At 41.1% G+C, this 24,223-nt stretch overlaps 1 protein-coding gene across 1 annotated transcript; it reads left to right on the forward strand.

Moving 5' to 3' along the window:
- Positions 1-537: 537 nt before the first annotated feature.
- On the forward strand, positions 538-15,276 carry nomo (nodal modulator). Its single transcript, XM_086296711.1, has 31 exons — positions 538-770; positions 1,279-1,368; positions 1,450-1,495; positions 1,609-1,709; positions 1,975-2,081; positions 2,181-2,253; positions 2,892-3,044; positions 3,235-3,372; positions 4,515-4,604; positions 4,729-4,834; positions 4,946-5,096; positions 5,189-5,366; positions 5,805-5,946; positions 6,076-6,207; positions 6,748-6,884; positions 6,984-7,071; positions 7,224-7,287; positions 7,387-7,482; positions 7,602-7,823; positions 8,056-8,138; positions 8,240-8,399; positions 9,448-9,574; positions 10,148-10,261; positions 10,399-10,526; positions 10,670-10,811; positions 11,007-11,090; positions 11,838-11,948; positions 12,080-12,181; positions 12,889-13,008; positions 13,121-13,213; positions 13,445-15,276. The coding sequence occupies exons 1-31, from the start codon at positions 615-617 to the stop codon at positions 13,574-13,576; spliced, it is 3,666 nt and encodes a 1,221-aa protein (XP_086152837.1). The 5' UTR covers positions 538-614; the 3' UTR covers positions 13,577-15,276.
- Positions 15,277-24,223: the final 8,947 nt, after the last annotated feature.

Below are 24,223 nucleotides of genomic sequence, written 5' to 3' on the forward strand. Positions count from 1 at the left end.
TATTTTCTCATTTAATTGTTTTAAATCTCACTCTGTCAGTCTCATCATGCAGATATTTTATGGAACAAACTGATATAAGTGAATGTGAAATACTGTTTTGAAAAGTCAAATGGTGGTAAAATCTCTGTCATGGTGCTATGACAAAAGGCAGTTCGATGATATATAAAAAGTGATAAAGGGTAATCAAGGAGAGAGTAATAATAAGATTACGAATTGGCCATTGAAAAAGTAAATGGAATAATTACAAGGCCAACACAATACGCTAACACTATAGATGAGTTAATTGGTATTTTTCTCCTCCTACTTTAAGTATAGTATTTTGCAGGGTATGATACTTCAGAATATGAAAAAGCAATGTCTTCTCCAACAACCGAGATGTTAGAAAATGGATCAGGGATGTTAGGGTTCGGTAAAAACGTAGACGTTTGTAACTTTAACCAGAAGAGGGCAGTGATACAACTTAAAACGTTACAAGCGGCCGTGAGCGAAGGAGAAAATGGCACCTCCTACCCGCCAGAGGTCGCTGCAGACGCCGCCTGTGACAGTTCATTGACAGCCCCTCAGCTGGTACGGAACCGGAGGCAGCGTGCGGTTGCTTGGCTCAACCAGTCAAAATGCTCAGAATTACGATCCGGGCAGAAATGGGATCCCTTTGGATTTTGTTCGGTGTCATCTACTCCCAGTTCTTGGCCGTATCCTCTGATGACATAGTTGTGGCATGCGGTGGATTCGTGAAATCCGACGTTGAAATCAATTACTCTCTGATCGAGGTGAGAGTGCAAATGTCCCGACTAGCGTGCTAGCAGCTAACCAGCAGCTAGCTGGTTTGTGGTAGAAAGCTAAAGGTTGGGCGGAGTTTTTCGTTTCAATGACAGTTTGAATGAAATGAATACAAAAGCAGTGTGTTTGTGTTTAATCTGTTTCTGATTGCTCGCAAACATTTGTGAGTTTGGTCTTGTTTGACATTGGTTTAGCTACTTACTAGATAGCTGATGGTAACTCAGCATTAATATCCATATATCACACAAGGCATTCACTGCTAATCCTAAAACCTGCAGGCGTTGATGAGTAAGTGCTCCCGTCCTAATCCCTTCTTTTTCACGGGCTACATGGGATTAGCAATTTGGTTAATTAAGATATTGAAATGAACTAAATCCGACAGACTAGATTGTTTCTTTGTTGCTAGTTGACATAAATCGCTCAGTTTAGTTATTATAGTATGAACACTATAATAACTTTCATTATGATTAATGATCACTGTGTGTTCTTCATTCTCAGATTAAACTATATACCAAACAAGGATCACTGAAATATCAAACGGATTGTGCTCCAATCAATGGTTACTTCATGATCCCTCTCTATGACAAGGTATGCCAGCAACTGATTTGATTAGCTCTAACTAATTCTTTCACTGATGGTGAATTTAATCAAGCTGTCACTTTAACGCAGGGAGATTTCGTTTTGAAGATCGAGCCTCCGCTTGGGTGGAGCTTTGGTAAGACTCTCACAGAAACATCCCCATAATTCACAAATTATCATATAAAAGCCATTGTGCATTGTCCCATATTCTCTGGTCTCTTTTCCTTTTGGACTTTTAACTGTCATCAGAGCCTACCAGTGTCGACCTGCATGTGGATGGAGTCAGTGACATTTGTACGAAAGAAGAAGACATCAATTTTGTTTTTACGGGATTCTCAGTGTCAGGAACGGTGAGAATGGTCTTCTTGAAAAGAAATTTAGATTGTTATAGTATGTGGACAGAAAGTTCAAGAGTCAAGACTGTCTACTTTGCAAAATGTGTGATTTAAAAAAAACTGCTTTGACACATTTGATGGGGTTTATCTAAATGCAAGAAAACTTTGGAGCGCTTTAAAGCTTCTTTAACCAATGCAACACAGGTTATTGATAAAATAAATAGTAGTATCAAGTGGTGATTAGTGTCTAGTTTCCTCAAATATATTGTGTTTTGCTCAGGTTCTGAGTAAGGGCCATCTCATGGGCCCGGCTGGCGTGGAAGTCAAACTCAGCCGAGCCGGAACAGGGGAGAAGCTCCAGAGTGTCACCACACAGCCTGGAGGAAAGTAAGTTACTCACACCTTATGTTTGTTTCTGCATTATACAGATGTTTGAAATGAACTTGCCCCTTTCTTTCTTTTTTTTGTGGTTTTTTGCTTACACAGGTATACCTTCTTTAAAGTACTACCAGGAAAGTATGACATCACAGCTTCTCATCCTTCCTGGACTCTCGAACAGGTTTGTTCACGTTAGCAATCGATATTAAACTGCACGTTGCGTTAAAAACGTGTTGTCCATGTTCTATTATGAGTGCCTCATGTCAGTTTTTTACATCTTACATCCGCCAAACCCCATTTAGAATTGATGATCAACTTATCATGCATGTCTTTGGACTGTTGAAGAAAGCTGGACTTTGCAAGATGTAAAATAAATGACACAAAGTGTAACTTGGTTCATATCTGATGTTAAAATGAGATGAAAAAAGAGTGTGGTAAACTTTTAGTGAAAGATTTAAAATCTCTGTGTACAAAAATACACTGTCAGATTTGTAACTGATGATGCGAATAAGCTCTCCCACATTATTTCCCCCCCCATACCCACCTGCCATCATGCTCAGTACCACAGCATCCCAGTTTCCAATTAAAGTACTGTCATTAATACTGTAGAGAATGCATGATCTCAGAGGTCTGTTTGATTCTGTATCGCTTGAGGGTAGAAAACTTCATTATTCACCTACTTGCTTAGCTGATACAGTTCCTTGTCAGGTGAGCAAGGTTATAACTAATGAGCTCCAGCAGTAATCACAGTGAACCTGACAGGGCCATTATTCCATCTCTTAATGCAACTTATGGGTGACCTCTGCCATCTTCATATAGAGTACTACCTCAGTGCACGTCTCCAATGCAAATGCCCCGGCCGCTGACCATCTGGTGGTTGGAGGCTACGATGTCTCGGGGGAGGTCCGCAGTGATGGAGAGCCCATGAAAGAGGTCACCTTCCTGCTTTACTCAGCCACAGTCAAGAGAGAGGTAAACCTCCATAATTTCCATTTTTGCACAGAAATATGTCGACTTTTCATATCCGTCTTACATTATATGTAAATGATCACACTTTAACACTTTACTTTAACTTAACACATTTTCCACGTCCTTTAATTTCTGGAATATGCTGAATTTCGCATTGCTCCATTGGTTCAATTTGAATGTTTGTCATTTCCAGGACATAAGTGGTTGTAATACTTCCCCAGTGGAGGGTGCAGATTCTGGAGACAGCACGCTGGTATACCTGTGCAGCGCTGTGTCCAGAGATGATGGTGTCTTTGTCTTTCCTTCGTTAGCCAGCGGCGAGTACACTGTGGTGAGTTATTGTCGCAAAAGCCAACAGAAGACTGCTGTCAATTTGAGCTATTGTGTCAGAAATACAACAGAAGACCAAATGATGTATAAGTACACAGTGCAGCTACTTTGATTTAATAAGGAAGTCTTTTCCTTTGTGCCATAAGATTAGCTACATCATCTTCTGCTTTGTGAATTCCTATGTTGAAGCCTCTATTTGGCTGCTTCCATGTTTCCTATTTCTGGATGAGAGGGTGGAGTGTTTAATTATCAGATAGCGCCAGCAAGTTACATCCATTAACTCTAACAGGGCATTAGACAGTCATAGATACACTCTAATTAGCGCTGCATAACATACAAATAGAGTACTACAATTTGATCCGAAAACCGGACCACAAATGCAGCCTTATTAATCTCTGAAAAGCACCAAGAGCACAAAAATGATTGAGTTCATGTTCAGTGACTTGGCTTGGCTGAGGTCAAGCTTAGCAGACAGCTGCCAGAATAGCCACCTGCATAGGTGTCCACCTATCAGTCAAAGCTGCTTCACTCCTAATTGAATACATTGGAGCCTGAATAGAAAGTAAACAGGAGAGTTGGAGCGAGACACGGTAAAGTCAGTTGTTATCTTGCTGAGGAGTTAGAGGTGATGAAACTCACAGCTCCTTATCCAACCACTCACAGCAGGTACTCGTTATTCCATTACTCCTCTCAGTATTTCAAAAACAGCGCAAATTTAAATCTTGCTTTTTTAAACTTGATGACACACACACACAAATTTTACTTCAACAGTACTATTTGAACTATTTAAACAGCTCTAACGCCATTTAAAGAGGTTTGGGTGATTTACTTAAATTAACCAAACAAAGACTTTCATAGGATTGTATTACAATATATTGTAATGACAACTACAACATGTTTTATGTTTCCTGTTTTCTAATCCACCCCACATTTAGCTAGGTAATCCGAATCCAGTGCAGGAATTACATGTGTATGAACTTTTTTTTTTTTTACCGATATAACTACAAGAGACAAGGTGGTATGAATGATGGGTTTTATGAAAGCATCATTTTTATTTGCGAACAATGAAATTCTATCTCCTCTATCTTAGAGATGTAATCGTTTTTCCATCTAAATGTGCTTCTGTGAAATCCTTCACTTCAGATACCTTTCTACAGAGGAGAAAGGATCACTTTTGATGTTGCTCCTTCTAGGATGAATTTCAAGGTGGAACACAACAGCTTGAAACTAGAGGTAAAGAGAACTGTTATATCTTAATTTTTTTAAAATAGTTATTATTAATGTGTATCAGCAAGTTTCAAAAGGAAACAAGTTTTGTGCAAAATATTCAAGTTTGACATTCTGTCTCTTTGTGTAGCCCATCTTCCGTGTGATGGGCTTCTCTGTGACTGGCCGGGTTCTCAACAGTCCTGATGGGGAAGGTGTGCCCGATGCTACAGTCTACCTAAACAACCAGATCAAGGGTAATCGCAAAAGAAGACTCATGTTTTCAGTAGAATATCTAACTATAGTTTTTGAAGTGGTTCTCTGTCACACTTTAAACTGTAGCTTGCTTTACCACTCTGTCCTCACAGTTGTCAGCAAAGAAGATGGCTCTTTCCGGTTGGAGAACATGACAGCTGGTACCTACACCATCCGTGTCAACAAAGAGCTCATGTTCTTCGAGCCAGTCACAGTGAAGATCGCTCCTAATACGCCTCAACTTCCTGATATCGTCACAGCAGGGTACGTTATAAGAATTAGTAGCTTATTACATAAATTTAGCTGCAGTGTAGTTCTTCATATTGTCATGACTTCCTCATTTTGGTCCAACACAGGTTCAGTGTTTGTGGCCAGATCTCCATCAGCCGCCTGCCTGAAGGCATGAAGCAGCAAGGTCGCTACAAGGTCACTCTGACGCACAAGAGCACAGACAAGGCTTTCATTCGGACTGTTGAATCTGACCATCAGGGGGCCTTCTGCTTTCAGGCCAAACCCGGAGACTACAGTGTCCATGTAAGACTCGAGCAGCATTTTATTTTATATGACATATCCATATCTTAATTTTTATAACCTCTTATTTAATCAGTTTGAAAGCTAATTCAAATGGTATTAAATATATACAAGAAACCGACATATGTCACGCATACTAAATTTTAATTGGTGAGCCTCCTAAAAGATGAACAGATGTCATGTTGCCTAAAGCGCAGATGGTGCTTTTTACCCATATTCTATGATATTTGCACATTTACGGCTTAACAGTTGCAACAGATCATCATCTGAAAAACTCATTTGTCATTGGAAAGCAAAAAACCCAAATCTTTAACTTTTTTTTTATTCAGAAATACAGCTTCATCTGTGTCATCAAACCAAAGCAGTTAAGCTTAGTGTTCATGTAGCTGTTTGATTAAAAAATATGGTTTTAAGCAAAAGGATATTTGTTTGTGTGTTCAGGTATCTCTGCCTGAAGCAGAGGTGAAAGCAGGCCTGGCTCTGCAGCCTCAGGCCCTGGACATCTCCCTTGTGGATCAACCACTCACAGACCTAGTTTTCACCCAGTTCATGGCTTCTGTTTCTGGAAAGGTGTACTGTCTAGGTAAAAGTCTTAGTAATTTACACTTTACAGTCTTTTTGAGAAGACAAAGTTTACCAAAGATGCAGCTTTAATCCATAAAGAAATATATTTTCACACGAGCCAACCTTGTGTTCTCTGGTTGTCCTTTAGCTTCCTGTGACGACCTCTCTGTAACCCTGCAGCCAGCGAGTAGGCAGGGGGAGAGGAGGGCAGTGGCTCTGTCTGGGAGCAGCGACATCCTCAGCTTCTCTTTTGACAACGTTTTGCCCGGGAAATACAAAGGTTTTAAGTATACTTCTAGTTTTTTTAAATTATATGTAAACTCTGCATGCAGTCAGGTTTTCACTGGAACAACTGAGTCAAGCATTCTGTACAATATAAACCCCTCAATCTATGCACACTTCTATTTGAAAGTTATAGTAGTTATTCTTAAATAGAGAAATGAGCGGGTAATCATCAGCCTTTCAATCACTGGTTTATAGCAGCAGCTTTCAGCAGGCATGCCATTACTCAACTAGTGTTTCCCCACCTTCTGGTAATGTGGATCCATCTGTTCATTCCACACAAACTCTTTCACTGCCTGCAAATGATCTGCACACATGCATGTTTATTCAGTTTATAGTGTTGCTGGGACAGTTTTTATATATAATATGTGTGCAATCATTTTTTAAATTCTTTTTTATTCAAAGATCCTGAACAGAACTTGTGATATTTTTCCACCTATAATAGTGTGACATATTTAATTCACATATTTCTTTTTTCCCCCTGTCATTTAAAATGTATTTCTCACTTTTTATTCTCTCTAATCTTTACCACTTGTAGTAAGTATTTCTCACGAGGAGTGGTGCTGGAAACATAAGTCAGTGGAGGTGGAGGTTCTGGAATCGGACGTCTTGGGGGTGGAGTTCAGACAGATTGGCTACATCCTGCGCTGCTCCCTTTCCCATGCCATCACTTTGGTTAGTAATCAGTAGCTCACTCCACTTGCACTACATGCTGCCTGTTAGATCAGATGCTTACACTTCCATATGTATTATTGAATGTGTGGTGCTGCACAGGAGTTCTTCCAAGATGGCAGCAAACCTGAAAACGTTGGCGTGTACAACCTCTCTAAGGGAGTCAACCGCTTCTGCCTCTCCAAGCCTGGTGAGTTTCTTTATTCTGACCTCTCATTAGCTCAACATAGGAGAAATTAGCATAATCAAAAAATATCAGACTGTACCAACTGTACCATGTCCGACTTATCTAAATATACCACTGGAACGTAATAATTAATCAGCCAAAAATGGCTTGTCCAGGTGTTTACAAAGTCACCCCTCGCTCCTGCCACCAATTTGAACAGGACTTCTACACCTACGATACGTAAGTAATGCAACGTCGTGTGTTTTTATTTCTGGGTTAATGCAGTGCAACCATGCAGCCAAAGCATTCTAATGACTGCTGTTGACCTGTGTGTAACAGTTCAGCCCCCAGCATTCTGACCCTGACTGCAGTGCGGCATCACATGACAGGACTCATCACCACCGACAAGACTCTAGACGTCACAGTCACGATCAAGTAATTATGACTCTGCATGAGTAGTCTCGTATGCTCAAATGCTGCCGTGCATTTGCGTGTTTGGTAATGACCAGCTTTAGCGTTTTTATTTATTTTTAAAACCTCATCCCCCTGGTCAGGTCGTCCATCGAGAGCGAGCCGGCGCTCGTGCTGGGTCCGCTGCGGAGCCTGGAGGAGCAGAGGCAGGAGCAGCAACTGCAGGAGATCGAGCTGCGACGTCAGGAGCGAGAACGCCGTGCAGCTGAAGAGGAAGGAGGTGCCAGAGACGATAGTCCTCCTATCCAAGAAAAGGCTGATGAACTGACAGGCCCTTTCCACTATGAGTTCTCCTACTGGGCTAGGTCAGTTTTTGCTCTTTAAAATACCATGTAGGGCTGACGGCAAAACTTCTGTTCACTTTAGTGTTAACTTGGAAATTCCAGCTTTATATCTCTGTAGAAAATTAACAGGACTTGAGAGAAATTAAGAGTGGAATTCTGACATCTGCTAATAATAACCATCAGAGGCTCACTTGAGTCTAGAACTGTTGTTCATTGCTGTTAGTGATTTTTTTCTTTCTGTGTAAATATGCAGGGCTGGTGAGAAGATCACAGTGACTCCCTCCTCGAAGGAGCTGTTGTTCTACCCTCCTGAAGTAGAGGCAACTATCACCGGAGGTAAAGTCACACAAGAAGAAAGTCTATTGGAAACCTTAAAACGGACTCTGATACAACCCACGCAGGTTATTCTAAATAAACCGCATCTTTGCTGTTGACAGAGTCGTGTCCAGGTCGGCTGGTGGACATCACCGGTCGTGCAGGTCTTTTCTTAGAAGGCAAGGTGTCACCAGAGCTACAAGGTGTGGAAATATCTATCACTGAGAGAGGCGCTGCTACACCACTCATTACTGTGGCCACTAATGAGATGGGAGCATACAGGTATGAGAACACAGTGATAAAAATAGGGTGTATGAAAATGAGAGCGAGGATATTCAAGCATTTTTCATTCGGGTAATGCTGCCTTCGGGTTCTGCTATAAATGTTATTGCCTTAGCAAGTCATTATACTAACAGGGTAGTTCATAAATGCATTTTTTTTTTTAAAGAATAAGGTTTTTGGCCTGGAGTGAGGTGTGAAGTCTTTTCTATTTAGGACCAAAAAGTTAAAGTTAAAAAAGAAAAAAAGTTGAGATTCATGGCTGTGGGCGCAGCCATCATCATTTTGTTACTGACTGAAATAACCCAACAACTGTTGGATTCATTACCTCGGAGCCCCAGATGTTCATGGTGCCCAGAGGATGAATTTCAATGACTTTTGTGTTCACCTGTTTATTCCTCTTTTCTTTATTTGAAGAAAAAAAAAAAACCCTGGAAACTTACGAAGCATCAGCCAGGCTAGCATTTTTACAGCAGATATTTTTGCCTTGTCATAAGAGCGAAAGCACAGGTGGCATTAGAGACATTGGCGCTGAATCAGTATGCAGAAAAGCAGGGCTTGCAATACATTATCAAGCCTGTGATCTGCGATCTTGATGCTGTTGTAAGCATCTTAGTCTGTAAAATTAGGGTCACGGGGACAGCCTCACAGGGCTGCAAGTAGACTTTGTGTCCTTAGAGCAAAGAAACATGCCTCTTTTCTTTCACATGAGTAAAGCTTGTGTTGTATGTAGTGCTGTCAGCGTTAATCTCGTTAAAATGACGTTAACGCCATAACCGCATTAACGCGGCAAATCTCCATTAGCGAGTTAACGCGGATCGCCCCGTGCGTTAGGCTGCACGGCGTTAACGAGGCGCGTTGACGCCGTGCAGCTGGCGGTTATGGCGTCATTTTAATGAGATTAACGCTGACATTGTTCCATTGTTTTAGTATTGACGTTATAATAGGCTTTATAGATTGGCTTGTGTTCAAATCACGTTGCATTTAGTAATAAACGAGTATCTTGAAGAAATTCCGACCTTCACTTAACTTTTCCCCCGCTTTTCTTCAGTGTGGGTCCGCTCCACAGTGACCGGCAGTACGACATCAGTGCAAGTAAAGAAGGTTTCGTGCTGAGTCCCGTGGAGGGCACCCAGGGAGATTTTAAGGCATTTGCTTTGGCTGGCGTCACCTTCAAGGTATATGCAGCCATCCTCACGTGCATGTTTTACCTCCCAGTAATCATCAGACGTTTAGGTACTTTTTATATTTGTCCAGCTGTTTGTTCACAACTACTAACCCTCAGTGATTATAGTGGTTGGACATGAGATAAAGAAGTGACATAATGAAAAGTACTTGTTACTGTATGTTTTGGAAAAATGTTTTTTTTGTGTTTTGCCGCGTGCTGTCAGTACACTGCCTTTGTGCTGCCCTTTGTTAAAAGGATCTGCAATTACCTACTGCGACCGTGAGATCCTGACACAAATGATCAGTATTAGTTTCCTTTTCACACTGTGTGATAAATTGCTTTGAAATCTTCTGCTCAGCATTGACAGAGCTTTGTGCCCATGTTTATTTTTCACTTGTACATCTTCTCTGAAATTAAGCTCACCTGTCAGCCTGATTACACCCACAATTTGGCGCTCACTCGAGCCACGGGCTTTCATTATATTTTCTCCGTGTGATCTTTTATTGTGAAAAGATTAAAGGGGTTTAATTGATTTGGTCCCTGTCTAGCAGTAAAATCAACAAGTATTCTGTCTGTGCTGTAGATCAAATCGGAGGACGGTCAGCCTCTCGCCGGCGTGCTTCTTTCTCTGAGTGGGGGTCAGTTTCGCTCCAACCTTTTGACTCAAGACACTGGCATCCTCACTTTCAATAACTTGGTAAGAAACCTCTTTTAGTAGTATGTCAGACTGCCAAACATTGTTGGTGGTTGACGGTAATTCTAGGGATGCTTTGCCCTGTGTCTTGGTTCACTTGTCCATCCTGTATTTTCTGCTTCCCACCTTTTTTTCCTCAGAGTCCTGGTCAGTACTACTTCAAGCCCATGATGAAGGAGTTCCGCTTTGAGCCGGCATCTCAAATGATTACAGTGGAGGAGGGTGAAAACCTCAGTATTGATATAACTGGAATCAAAACTGCGTACAGGTAAATGAGTGTACATTGTCCACTGTTAGCTTGCAAGCATAGGAATATCTTTCAGTGTGCAAATTACTGAGCCTATACTCATCTGCTGGTGGGTACTGCAGCTTGCACATATGCTCATTGCAGTCTTGTACACTTGTCCTCAGCTGCTACGGAATGGTGCAGTCTCTCAACGGGGATGCAGAGTGGGACGTGGCTGTGGAGGCCGTGGGTCAGGGAGACTGTAGCCTCTACAGCGAGGACACGGTCACTGATGAGGAGGGCCGATTCAGACTCAGGGGTCTGCTGGTGAGGACGGGATGAGCTGTTAAAATAAGACCAGACTTGAGAATTGAAACAGATCATGGCCTCTAGGTGTTGTCTTGGATTACTAGGGAAACTGGTGATTTTGCAAAGTGTGATTTGTAAGCTGTATATGATTTGCTCAGTTGTAATGGAGTGTATGTGATTATACCTCTAACTCATTTAATGTTTTTCTTGCAGCCGGGTTGCAAATATCTCATTCAACTGCGAGCTGAAGGCAACGACCACATAGAGAGGGCCTTGCCGCAACACAGAGCTATAGAGGTAGGCAGCAGCTTGCTTCAAGTTTGTCTGGTGCAGATGTTCAGCATCTTTGGCTTTTAATGGGGTGAAGAAATTACAATTATACCAAGTTTCTTAGAGCTTTAAATATGAGAGGGGTCACTTGAGTGTCATGAAGGCACACATGCTTAAGCATAACTGGTTAGTTTTACATGTTTGGCTACATATTTAGACTTTTTGTCAGTAGCTAATGGTGCAGTTATCTATGTTTAGGAAGTATGTTGTTTTGACTTAAAAGCTGTGGGTCAGAGTTGACTTGGATTACTCTTGAAGGCAAAGCTGCTACTAAATGAAGCTCACTGAGTGCTTTAAGTTCAGGAATTTTGCACACATTTTCAAGTCGTACTCGCACTGCTTTAACACTTCTGAAAACTATTAAGGGGGCTATGGAAAACTTTAGTAATTGAATTGTTAAAATAACTGTGGGAACCCTGTGATTATGACTTATCGGCACCCTCATCACATGGGTCCTTTCAATATTCAGAACAAAAGCAGCGATAATCCCATTGCCAAAGTTTAAACCTCTCACTTCATAATTTTAGCTTGTCTGAAAAGTGCAGCGCTCCTAATCTCCCTCGCAAGGCTGGAAATGCCTTAATTCCCTTTAATTCTCTGTTATTATCACACCGTGTGACTTGAACAAAAAACTTGATCCGTGGTTCACATTGGATATTTTCTTCACAAGTTTCATTGTTACATCTATATAATGAGCTCTATATTCCCTTTCAGGTTGGCAGTAGTGACATTGAAGGGGTCAACATTATCGCCTTCAGGCAGATCAATCAATTTGACCTCAGTGGAAACATCATCACGTCTCCTGAACACCTTCCAACACTATCAGTAGGACGTTTAAAACCTGGCATTTTTGTCTTTCTTTTGAAACTTTTAAGTCTCTACAAGGCTTTTGCATTAGCTGTAGATAAGTTAGACCTGTAATCATTTTGCTTTACCTTTACACTTCCCCCCCCCAGGTGAAATTGTACAAGAGTGACAATCTGGACAATCCAATCAACAGCGTCTCTCTGGGACAGTCCCTTTTCTTTCACTTCCCTCCTTTGGACAGAGATGGCGAGGTAATTCAGTCTTAAAGAGCTCCTGTTATGGTTTTACTGGTTTGAGTAATGAGGTCAGTGTACGTTTAGTAATCCCAGTAAGCCAAAAGGTTCGTGTTTCAGACCACTAAGACAATTCTTTCCTACTATTAGACATGTATAATGTCAGTGTGAGAGGACATCCCTAACATGGTTATGTCAGGGACAGCGCTCTTCATATGTGCAAATTTACCACCCACATGCTGTTCAAACCTTCTGTTTAGCAGTAGTAGCCAATCAGAAGAAACCTGGCTTAAAGGGAGAGCGGTTTTAAAGAGAGAGGAGGTAAAACACTTTTCTGAAGGTGGTGCAGGCCCTCAGTTCAGTGAGGCCGAGTATAAGATAAAAGTAGGATTATTTTTCGACTGTGAAACATGCAAAGCAACTTGATGGTTTTTGGTTTTTAAGCCAGTATTATTAAAATATAGTGCTGTCAGTGTTAACGCAACATTAACGTGCTTAAGCTGCATTAACGCCGAGTGACCCCTCACACTAATCTGCGTTAACTCGTTAACAGGGATTTGCCAATTTTGACGCGTTAACGTGGGTCAGTTCACGTTAATGCTGACAGCACTACTGAAATATCATTTACTTAGTCCTTAATTGCGTATTTTACGTAATTCATAGTAAAACATGACCCAGAATACACTGCTGTTTATCCATAGTCACCTTTCTCTTCTCTTTTCTAGAGCTACGTACTGATGCTGTACTCCACACTGTCCCGTTCCCAATATGATTTCACACTGCCTCAAGTCTCCTTCACTTCCACTGGCTACTACAAACATGTCACTCTTACCTTCCACCCTACTGTAAGATACAGATGTTTTTAAGTATATATTTTTCCTACAAAGAATATTTGTTTTGTCTTATTTGTTACAGAACAGTATGTTTCTATATAAATGTGTGTGCACTTTCCCACAGCGTAAAGTGCCCGACCAGGATGTTGCTCAGGGGTCTTACGTAGCTTTGCCGCTCACTCTACTTCTCCTCTTAGCGGCCTACAATTATGAGAAGGTACAGAACAAGTTGCATCTAATCAAGGCAGACTATTCAACCAAGCTTTTGTTTGATTTGTCAATTTCTAAATGTGAGGAATAAATGTCACTAGAAGTGAGCCTTGTCCAGGCCAAGCCTATAATGTATTAATACCCTGTAATTCTAATAGTTGTCGCATGGTTGGTTTTTATAGTTAAAGTTTTTGATCCAGTAAGCTTCATTTAATGCCTTTTCCTGACCTGTTTGCAGGTGATTCCCCTTTTGTTACAGTTGGGGAGCCGCATCCAGGGAGTGAGGAGCATGGCTCAAGCCAGCAGCGAAAGTGCTGCTATGGATGAAGCCAAACGTCAGGCCAAGAGACAGAAAGCCAGGCGAACATGAGGTGCACATTAAGCCACATCTTCGTACACTAAACTGCCCGCTAGCATCCGTGACCCCAGCATCGGAAAGCAATGGGTTACCAGGGTTACACTTCTTCATTGTTACCAACCAAGTGCTGTGTGTGCTAGTGAACTTTTTAGCTTGCTAAGGTGTGTTTGAAACAGGGCCCAGGTGAAGCCCAACATGAACCACTCAACACCCTTTACCACCACCACCACCTCCACCTCATCTGCCACTTTGATTCACTGGACCGATAGCTGACATTTTACAGACTGTTTTTTGTCCACAATTAACCTTAGTCTAAGAAAATTGTTGATATTTGTAATAGAATATGAGCCATTTTTTATATTTGTAATTTATCCAGGTCAACAACAGCGTTTTGTGGGTTTTTTTGTTGTTGTTTTTTTTTAAATGAGTACACTGCTTATTTTAATAGTCCTAACAATGTTTGGGTCCGTGAGACATTGTATGCCTATCAACACTGGGGCCAAGTCATTGAAACGTGGCTTTAATTTGATAAAGTGTTAGCTTAAAGCAGCAGTTCTCAAACTTTTTTCCCTGGCATGCCTCCATTTAGATGCCACACACACACACACACTTTCTCAGCATCAGCAAAGTTGATTATTTTACATACCGTACATAAATTATAGCCATAAAGCTTAATTTAACTTTGTATTTTTCCCTGGGTCGTCCGCAACCCTCCTGCAGTGGATTTATGTCCCACCAGGGGGCCCCGCCCCATAGTTTGAGAACCGCTGGCTTAAGGATATTTAAGGTTTCCAAACTATGTGCTGGTTTTTTCACAAGCTTAAAATGTTTTTAACTTGATGTGTCCCCATGGACTTGATCTAAGACTGAACTGAGCCTTATAATCCCATCACAAACAAGGGACTCTGTAACTTCCAGTTACAAATGAAAGACAACCAAAGATGTTAACGAGCTAATATGGTTGTTAGTCAAATGTCAATGTCAATCACCAATGAAATACTGTAATGCATTCACTCCTGATGGCATTTTATTAGGCGTTAAGTGTGATGTTAGACTTTTTGACTCCTCCGTTTGCTCAGGTACAGGATGCGGGAAATTTTGGTTTGAATACTGTGTTTTTGTTTTCTTTGAAGGATGGGCTGCGGTGGCGGGGTAGGGAGTGATAGGGCTAACTAAGAGTTGATTAATTTATTAACATGTTTAATCGGATGTGAACGATAACCTAGTCTGAATGCTATGACGTGTTTTTTCAGAAGTGTGGTTGATTTCATTTTTTTCTCATTTATATTCCATAAGATTAAATATGTGTGACAAGCTAAATTAAATTTCAGAAGACCCATGTACTGAATCGAAAATGAATATCTACAAAGGGTCGTTCATGACCTTTAGATAAACTTGATGAGGCAGGATTGTGATTTCATAAGCTCATTGTCTTACTGCAGAGCAGTTTAATGCACTGTGAAATCTATGTACCCCAGCTCTTTTTTTCTGTATTGAATTAATCTGAACTCAGCGGTGGCTGCCTTTTACAGAAAGATGAAAAGGCCACTGACTATTTACTGAGTTGAAAGATATTCCAATTAGTCTACATTCAGAAGTTGATTACTTTGGTTGGGGTGGGAGACGGAAGATGAGGGAGGTGGGGTGTAATTGTCATTTGTTCAGAATCTGTTAATTTTTCAGATAATCAATAAAGTTTGACTGGAATAAGATTACCTTTTTTATGGCTTTACCTGTAGGGGGCAGTGTAATGCTATAGGATAATATAACAGACAAGAACTGTAACTCCTCATCCTTTAAGTGTTACAGTACAAAACTCCTATTATATCAGTTCTGGATCACAAGAAGTCGACTCAGAAAATCAATAAGTCTGAGTCTGGCTTCTCTCATTACTCCCCTTCACCCGAGCAGTACGTGTTATAAAGTGCCTTAGGGCACATTAGAGAACAGCCTGCACAAGTTGATGTTTTGGGAAGCGAGGTTAAACGGCTTAAATCACAGCAGAGCTGCCTAAAAGGAATATGTTTCAACTGAAATCCTATTGTTTTAGTGTGAAAAGGAAGCTTACACATGAATAACAAATGTGCTCTGCGCTGTCTTGAGAACTTCGCCCCACCCTGTCTTTGTACACAGCATCAGACAAAGCCGGAGCACTGGACAGTTTTTAAGCATTAACTGATGGAAAAACAAGCTAAATTGATCACAGTTCGTATTTTTTGACTAGCCTTTGCCAACTAATAATAAACAAACCACATTATTGATCAGGTTTATGACCTCACATCTGGCATTTTGACCTGCAGTAGAGGAAACATCAGGGGGAACAGATCGCATTAACCATGCCTCTTCAACCTCTAAGGTGCAGCACTTGCAAGGCTTGGGTTAATTGCCTGTTGGTGTGCTGGCATGGCTTACAGGAACACTAAAATTAACTGAATGCACTATTTTTATGAGTTATTCATGTAGCTTTCTACATCACCCATTTGTTTAGTATTCTGGCATGTGTTTGGTTTTTCTCAGAAAATTCTCAGACACAATTTACCATATTTGCACAAAACTCTGGACTAAGTTATCAGCTAACACCAACAAGATTGCTTAGCAAGCTGCTAACCATGAAAATTAGTGCAATTAGCAGATGACTAAAATACAAAAATGGAGCATAAACGCCTTGGACCGCACAGCGAGATATATTACGGTGCTGCGCAAAATTCTTCAGCCAACACAAAGCCAAAAAACTCCCAAAACCTTGAAAATCAGTATTTGGTATGAAAACGTTCTCAGTAAAGACCCTGCACTGCCTCAGTTATGCTGAGTTCTGCACTTTGGGAAGGCCAATCCATGACTGATAGTGTTCTCAGTGTGTTTGTCTGTCCAGGTATGCTTTTACTATATTGACAGTGATGTTACATCAGTTTTGAGATCACCACCACTGGCTGAAAACGCCGGCCCCAAACCATGGTTTTTTTTGTGTAATTGGCATTCCTCAGCCTCATGTCCCTGGTTTCCGTCCTGAAGAATAGCTGCTTGACAGACACCCTTCCACTGAGACCATTTCTGATGAGGCTTCAGCAAACACATACATCAACTGAAAGTTTTTGTTTTTTTTTTAGGGTTGTGACTTTTTCTCTTGTCCTTCCCCTTTTGTTGAGTTTCCTCAGATTTTTTAAGAACACATTGCACACAAAATATGCCAAGTTTTTGCTAATAGCTCTTTGAGTCAAAAATACTATTTTAGACCTGTCGAACTGTCGTCTCTGGCTATGACTAAAGACGTGGAACCAAATTATGTTGTTTGTTTGTTTTTGCTTAAAATCTCAAAATGCCTTAAGATATGATTAAAAATGAGTTCTTTACTAAGTCATCTGTTATGTGTAGGCAACATGCTGGTTCATCCCTTGAGTTAGGTGCCTTTTAAGTGTTAAATGGCTTGCCAAACACAAACACCACTGAAAATGGTCATGTACAAGGACTGGACTGAAAGATTGAGAAAACAGTCAATTTCCAAAGAAAACCTTCAAACGACCACAAGTCTAGCTCCTTGGAAGCAAAATATAAGGAAATGAGAGGTAATGGAAGACTTTTGCACAATACTGTATGTCTTCATTTAAAAAAAGCTCCTAATAGTACAAACATTGTCAAGACCAGTTCATTGACTCCAATTAGCAAAGGTAAAACCTGATGGACAGTATTCAGCTACAGCTGCCACTGCTGAGATGCCTGTCAATCAAAGCAAACATGCTATATAGATGAACTATAAAAAAAAATAAAGTTCATTATGCAGTTCACTATCCAGAGACCAAAACCTGTTTTTGTCCCAGGCTATTAACATGCTTTTTAATAACATAATTTTGGGCATTTTAACACAGGAGTCTGTAGGGATGTACTCGCCTTTGGGCCAGCCTCTAGTGGCTACTGAACACTTCTGATTGGCTTTGCTGTTTAGCCCCGGAGGATGCTAACAGAGTCAAATTAATGAGGTTTTATGAAGCTTAATTAATCACATAAATGGCAGTAACAATGGCTACAGCATGCAGTATATAACATAGTGTATATGGGTAAGCTGGAAGGCATTTATTCAAAAGTTAGCCTAAAAGAACCTTTATACAGGTAGAATGCATAGTTGATGACAAGCAAAATTACTTTTCTGCCCTTTTCCTCTTCATCAGTTTGTGCTTTAAATAGAGAGCTTTTTGACCATCATTATTATTATTATTTTTTTTTTTATATCTGTGACAGTTGTTAGGCTGTCTCCTCTCCCACCTACACACTGTACATGTGACAACAATGCTTATGTGAATCCTGGATGGACTACCTCCTTTTGCTCCATCCATTTCATTGAAAAGGAGTGCCGGTGTCTTGTCACTCAATGCACAACGTTCTGACAGCAGCTGAGACGCCATACTGGGGCTCCTCTGCTGGCATTTTGAATTGATGAGATTGAGATGCAGCCAATTAGTGTGAGCCACTCAGCTCAGCGTCTGTCTGCAACAACCTGGGGAATAAAAGCTGCAACAACAACACACACCGGTGTCATCAGTTTAATCACATAACATTGTCACTCAACTTCAATACACATGGCAGTCTTCTATAGACATGAGTTACTATTACTTCTATATATTTCTTGAGAAAATTGTTTGTCCCTCAGGTACCTCTGCAAGCAGGGATCCTTATCTTACAGTCTGCTGACATTCTAGTGTGATTTTATGGGTCGTTCCATTGCATATATCACACGCTGTCATTGCTTATGCTTAGAAAACACTGCCTGTGCATCTTAAACAGTGTTATTGCAGCTCCCGGTTGTATTTCAGTGACCCATGAGGTCTTATACTAATGACAACAGCAGACTGTGGAGTAGTGTGAACTTTATAAACCAGATGATCTGTAAATTCCCACAGTTAAACAGCTCCATTCTTATTATAGAAAACCTTTTTTCCAATGAGGTTTTCGTTCTTACAGCAAGTGAATTTATACAAATTTCCTGGGCCTTCGCCTGCATATTTGCATCATGCTGTCACTTAACATAACTCTCTCCATTCATGTCGTCCCACACTGCAGTGGCTCACTGCCCAGCCTGAGTCACCTATACCAGTCATAGTGCATTGGCCAGGACACAAGTCATCGTAGAGCAGTGGAGGGAGAGCGGCGCAGCACACCGTCTGTGGCACATTAATACCAGACGTTTGATGAGAAGGCCAGAGAGAGGGGGCACGGGGGTGGGGGGAAATTAAATATTCATTAGGAATGATGACAAGACGGGCAGCGGTGGGGATGATGTGTAATAGTATCTACTGGCTGCTTTTTGTGGGAGCTGAAGCCTGTATGTGTGTGTGTGTGAGCCTAGATGCAAACCAGGCCGACTCTAAGTGCCAGTCTCTATCTGTACAAAGAGGTGTGTCATGTCACCCTTTTATGAAACCTAATGCCTACTTACTGCATGCCAGATGCAATGACAGCTGAGGTGGCTGTGTCCCCACTAATGTAATCAGAGAGAGCAAGAGTGCACAGAAAGCCTTAAAAATCTCCCGTCATTCATACATATTATGATCGAAAACAGGATTTTTATCCCCAAGGCTGCCTCTCGCTACAGTTGTGTTTAAGTGCAAGTTAAATCTGCAGCCTTTATAGCATGCTCTTTTTATTAAGTTTTCTGGACCGCAACTTTAATGTTTTGAGTCACTTTGAGCACTATCATCATTGTTGTTTGGAGCCATAGCAGAAATCTTTTATTTAGCAAAACCCATCGAAAACCAGCTGTACTCTTATACTTTCTGCCCAGCTCAAAATAACAAAGTGAGAAATGAGCTGTAAAGACAGTGAAACACAAGAGCCAAACAGTTCCAGCAGAAGATGTTGGAGACTTACATTTATCACATGATTGTAAATGAACTAACTGTTCAGTTTAGTAAATGCAGACCAACAGTAGAACAACTGTGAAACCCAGAATGTGAACTGCAGGTGTGTCATCATGCATGTGGTTCCACATGCTTAAGCATTCCAGTGCTCAGGCATTTTTTAATTGAGTTAGGTTCTATTAATCAATATTAATATCAATAATTCAATATGCCTTACACTGGCTTGTCTGGAAGTATTTAGCAATTCTTCAGTGAGTTGTGATGCTCTTAGCTGTGTATCTTAAATATGGGAGGATAATGGAGGCCAGGTCCATGCAAGAAAGTCTCCTGACTTGAAATAGAGAAGCTTATGAATCGCTCATTACATTGAATGGCCACCAAAGATATGTAATTATATCTATGCAAATACATTTGAATTCCAATAATTTGGTTTTATTCCGTTATGTTAAGTTATGTAGATTAAAATGAATTAAAGCTCGCATGATCTCTGTTTGATTCTTATCTCTTTCTGCCTTCCTTTCTTTTTAGTCCAAGGGGACAATTGTTTTACTACGACACAGCATTAGTCTGTGTCTGCTGCACAGCTCTTCACAGTGTAAGGTGAGCCATGTACCAGCGGTGTCTTCTAATCTTCTGCCTGTCCACAAATCTCTCCTTGAACAAATGAGTCTCACTGACCACTGCCGCTGCCTGTCCTCTACACATTTTCCAGTGCCCTTCCCTACATCCCACACAAGTGAAGCTCAAATGCCTAACGGATCAATGGACTGTTCAGGCCCGCTCGCATTCAACAAGGTCTCAGCATAGCTGCCGGCCCATTGGCTTTAAGAGATTTTTGTTGGCGGGTACGGTGATAAAAGCACAGACATCATGGTAATAAAAAGGCTGACAGGTTCTGGGAAGGACTGACTCTTTTTCTCTCCTCCTCTCTATCCATCTCGTTTTGTCACATGTCTCCTCCCCTTCCCCTCATCGCTCTGCTCAGCCTTTGGTTCCAACAGACTGGTGCTGTAGTCTATACTGTCATGTGTATGGGCTTTGGAGCTTGACGAAAGGGGAGGACGACTGACACAAAGGGTGTGGAGAGACGGAGGGATGTCTGGTGTATGCATTGGAGAAGTTGATCAGTCTGGAGTTGTAGAAGTCTTTGAGCAAAGTCACATTATAGAGAAGGACAAAAGCAGCAGGCATGGCTGCCGACACCCCTTGAGGAAGCCTTGACCAAAAAGCTTCCGTATACTAAGACCTTTCTTTTGTACATCAGCAGAATGAGCTTTGAATGTTAAATCTAAAACATTGGCTTGCAGTGCTACTAGTATTGATTAGCACCCAACTAGTCATTAAAGTTGCCCTTCCAGGACAGGGCAGCATAGTGATGAGCAAATTTATTTATTTTTAAATCAAAGATTTGCTCAATATATATGCAAAATTATTCATGATATTCAGCTGTGTTACTTGTAAGTTGTATGGATTTGCTAAAATGTCAGGAGAAATGTATCTGTGTTTTACACATCCAGCGAATACGAATGCACGACTTAATAAGGTGTTTATTAATTATGTTTACAGCTACGGCGAAACAATCAAACTTTCATTTCTGGACTTGGTCTGTCAATAATGTCTGGTCCAAACATACTGAGGAATCTGTGGCTCTAGTGTCAGCCTTTGGAAAATGTCATGTTTCACAATAACTGAGGATAATGAAACAAGGAGGGAAACCAGAATTAAAGTTTCATCGTCTTGTCTCACCCTTCACACGTTGCTGAGCTCTGGTGTCAGGATAATGATGGTGCTGGCAGATACAAAACATGGGTTTTGATTACACAGACATACCTTTTCTGATGAATTAGATTAATTAGGTACATGAACAGTCAGGCGAGGGGCAGCACGAGAGGGTTTTCTATGCAAATTTTATTTGACTGGTGTTTGGTGCATATGATTAGCAGAGCCGTGCGAATGCAAAACAAAAGAAAAAAGAGGCATGTAAGGTATGTGTGTGAGACAGTGTGAAATCCTCACTGACCTCTACTGTTGGTTAGCCTGAGGAGGAATGGGTAAGCTAGTGTGGGCGGTCTTTGGTGCAAGACGGAAGACACATGGATGGAACGCTGTCAGAATCTAAATGCGCTGTGCACAGCTTTTACCATCAAAAAATCATTACCACATAAGTTTAAAGACATAAATGTATTTATTGTGAAAGCAAGCACACACACACATATTTTAAGTAATTCTCTACTGTGCAGGCATTAAAAGAAAATCTGTTGTTTTATAAACAGAAAGTGATTTCCTTTCTCTTAATGCCTGGACAGTAGAGAAATAAAATACTGGCAGGTTACTCCGTACCTGCTGATTTCAATAATCTGTGTCTTAACTGTTCAGTGTAATAACTGCAGACCAGTCATGGAATAAGGGTGAAGCCCAGAATGTGAATTGCAGGTGTGTCACTGTTTATTTAGATCCACATGTTACAGAAATTATTCCCTAACATAATTACTTTAGTAGTAACTTTAGGGGACTTTTAAACCAAACTGTCACATGATCCTCACTGTGTGGAGTCTGCATGTTCTCCCCACGCCTGCGTGGGTTTTCTCTCATCGCTCCAGCTTCAACGACATGAAGTAAGTGGGGCTTAGGTTAATTCGTGATTCTAAATTGCTCATAGGTATGAATATGAATGTGAATAGTTGTCTGTCTCTGTGTTAGCCCTGCCCAGGGTGTACCCTGCCTCTTGTCCCATGCAAATTGGGATAGTATGCCCTGTTGAAGAATTTCTCGCTTCTTAAAATGCACCAAGAGGAGAGCGGAGCGAGGAATCAGGAGACTTGCTGGAGCATCTATAGCTGAGGATGCATAGGTTTGTTTTTTTTTTACCCATGATGCATTAAATAGGTCCTATTTTCAGAATTGAATTCAAAGTGGTCTGAAATCTCAACGTTTACATGAACACTGTTATTCATTATGAATGAACTGACAAATGAAGGCACTTTAAACCAAGTCTCTTTCTTTTTTTTTAGCTTACATCGCTTTAAAATTACAGCTCCAAATTTTATGATATGCCTGTTGCCACCACTTCTCCCCCCGATGTTTCTTTCTTGTCTCTCTGATCTTGAATCTGTGTTATGAGGGACTAAAACATGAGGTCAGGATGTGAGTAGAGGAATCAAGGATGTATATGCTGAGATATGGGATTTTTTTTTCTTTCATATAAGCAGTCAAAAGATGGATTGTCAGTGAAAAAATATAGATTTTTTTTTGCAGTCTAAGGCTGCTTCCGAAAAGTTCCCACAATCAAAAGAGCGTTTCCTGTCTAGCTCCTCAGGCTCCAACCCTGTGCCACTGAAATCATGTTTATGCACGATTTTGTTTAAGCCACACACAACAGCAGGTGATTTCACTGATTAGTTCCTCCCCTCTGACTGAAGGAGTGCTAATCAGTGATATCAAATGCTCAAGTGTTTGCTGCTGTAGATGCACAGCTTTTTATACTAGCAAGCAATCTTCATCTCATTTTTGATCTCCTGACTAAATTTATATCATCACTTTGCATCAGTTTATCTCTTTCTCACAAGTTCTCATCCCCCAACTGCTGCCATCATCACATCTCTGGCTGCTACTGTCCCTCCCTTCATCATTTTTCCTCTTTCTTCTTGCCAAGCCTCAAGCTGAGGTACATCCTTTGTCTTCCTCTGTGAATAATACATGGCCTCTGAGGGTAAGGATGCGACGAGAGTATAAGATCCCTGGCCTGGGCTGTTTTTCTGTCTCCTCACCTCCCAGGACCCTTTGGCTCACTTCATCTGGCCAGCTGCTGAGAGGAATACTGAGTGACCCACCATAGTACACACGCCATTATCGGTGGGTCACCACGTATAAACAGAAATCCACAGCAAACCTGAATATGTGGTCTCTGTGTGCATGAGGGTGAGCTCAGAAAGCAAATATAATGTTTGATGGCACAGTTTTATCTTTCTCTAGATAATGGGACATCATCACTTGTAGCCTTGTCTGGGTAATTTATCATGCAAATCCTCAAACCTTCCCTGCAGTGGAAAACATCTGCTCACAATAAAACATCCCATAATAGGAAACAAGCTTCTGGGTCTTTAAATGAAGTGAAAATTACAAATTCACACCTAGATTCCCTTTTCCCAGAAGCCCTTTTGACAACACGGCATCATAACAGGGACAAATGCAAGCAAGCCTCCCTCTAATTGATAACCTCATTACTTATGTGCACCAAGCTATTTACAACCCCGCCTGCTCTGCTGTGGGCAGGTCACAGGGTCACCGCTGGGACTCACATATGAGACCATGCAGCATTAAATTGGTACAAACTGGCTGAGCGTACGTGTGCCTCACTAGCTGTCTGCTGTCAAATGGCTCCACCAGATGGATACACATCTCAATGGGACACCGTCTGCCACCAGCTGCTCTTTGATGATACTAACAGAGAAAGGGACACACAGGAATGTTGGATGGAGGGATCGAGCACTGGAGGTGTCAGGTGTCTGATACTGTTATCTCCAAAGCTGACAATATCTGTGTACTTACACTTTGTGAGGTGTGGATGTGCTTCAGGAGATGTGTTTGAAGAAATACATTCAGTTAATCATACAATTCAATGTCCTGTGTCTCTAGGTAGTTAATGGTTGTCTGATATTAACGTCCGGCCCGGGATCTTTGTGTATTCAGCTTCAGCATGGTTAAAAGGTGTTTGCATAACTACTTAAAGAGCTCTGTGTAAGGCTGACAGTCAACAAATCTCAGTATCAGATTTGCTGGGCTCACAGACTTCAGGCACCAGCAGGTATAC

Source organism: Aulonocara sp. 'chitande type north' Nkhata Bay, linkage group LG6 (genome assembly GCF_057382095.1).
Source record: "Aulonocara sp. 'chitande type north' Nkhata Bay isolate Kocher_YH1m ecotype deep benthic linkage group LG6, A_spYH_male_GT1.1, whole genome shotgun sequence".
NCBI lineage: Eukaryota > Metazoa > Chordata > Actinopteri > Cichliformes > Cichlidae > Aulonocara > Aulonocara sp. 'chitande type north' Nkhata Bay.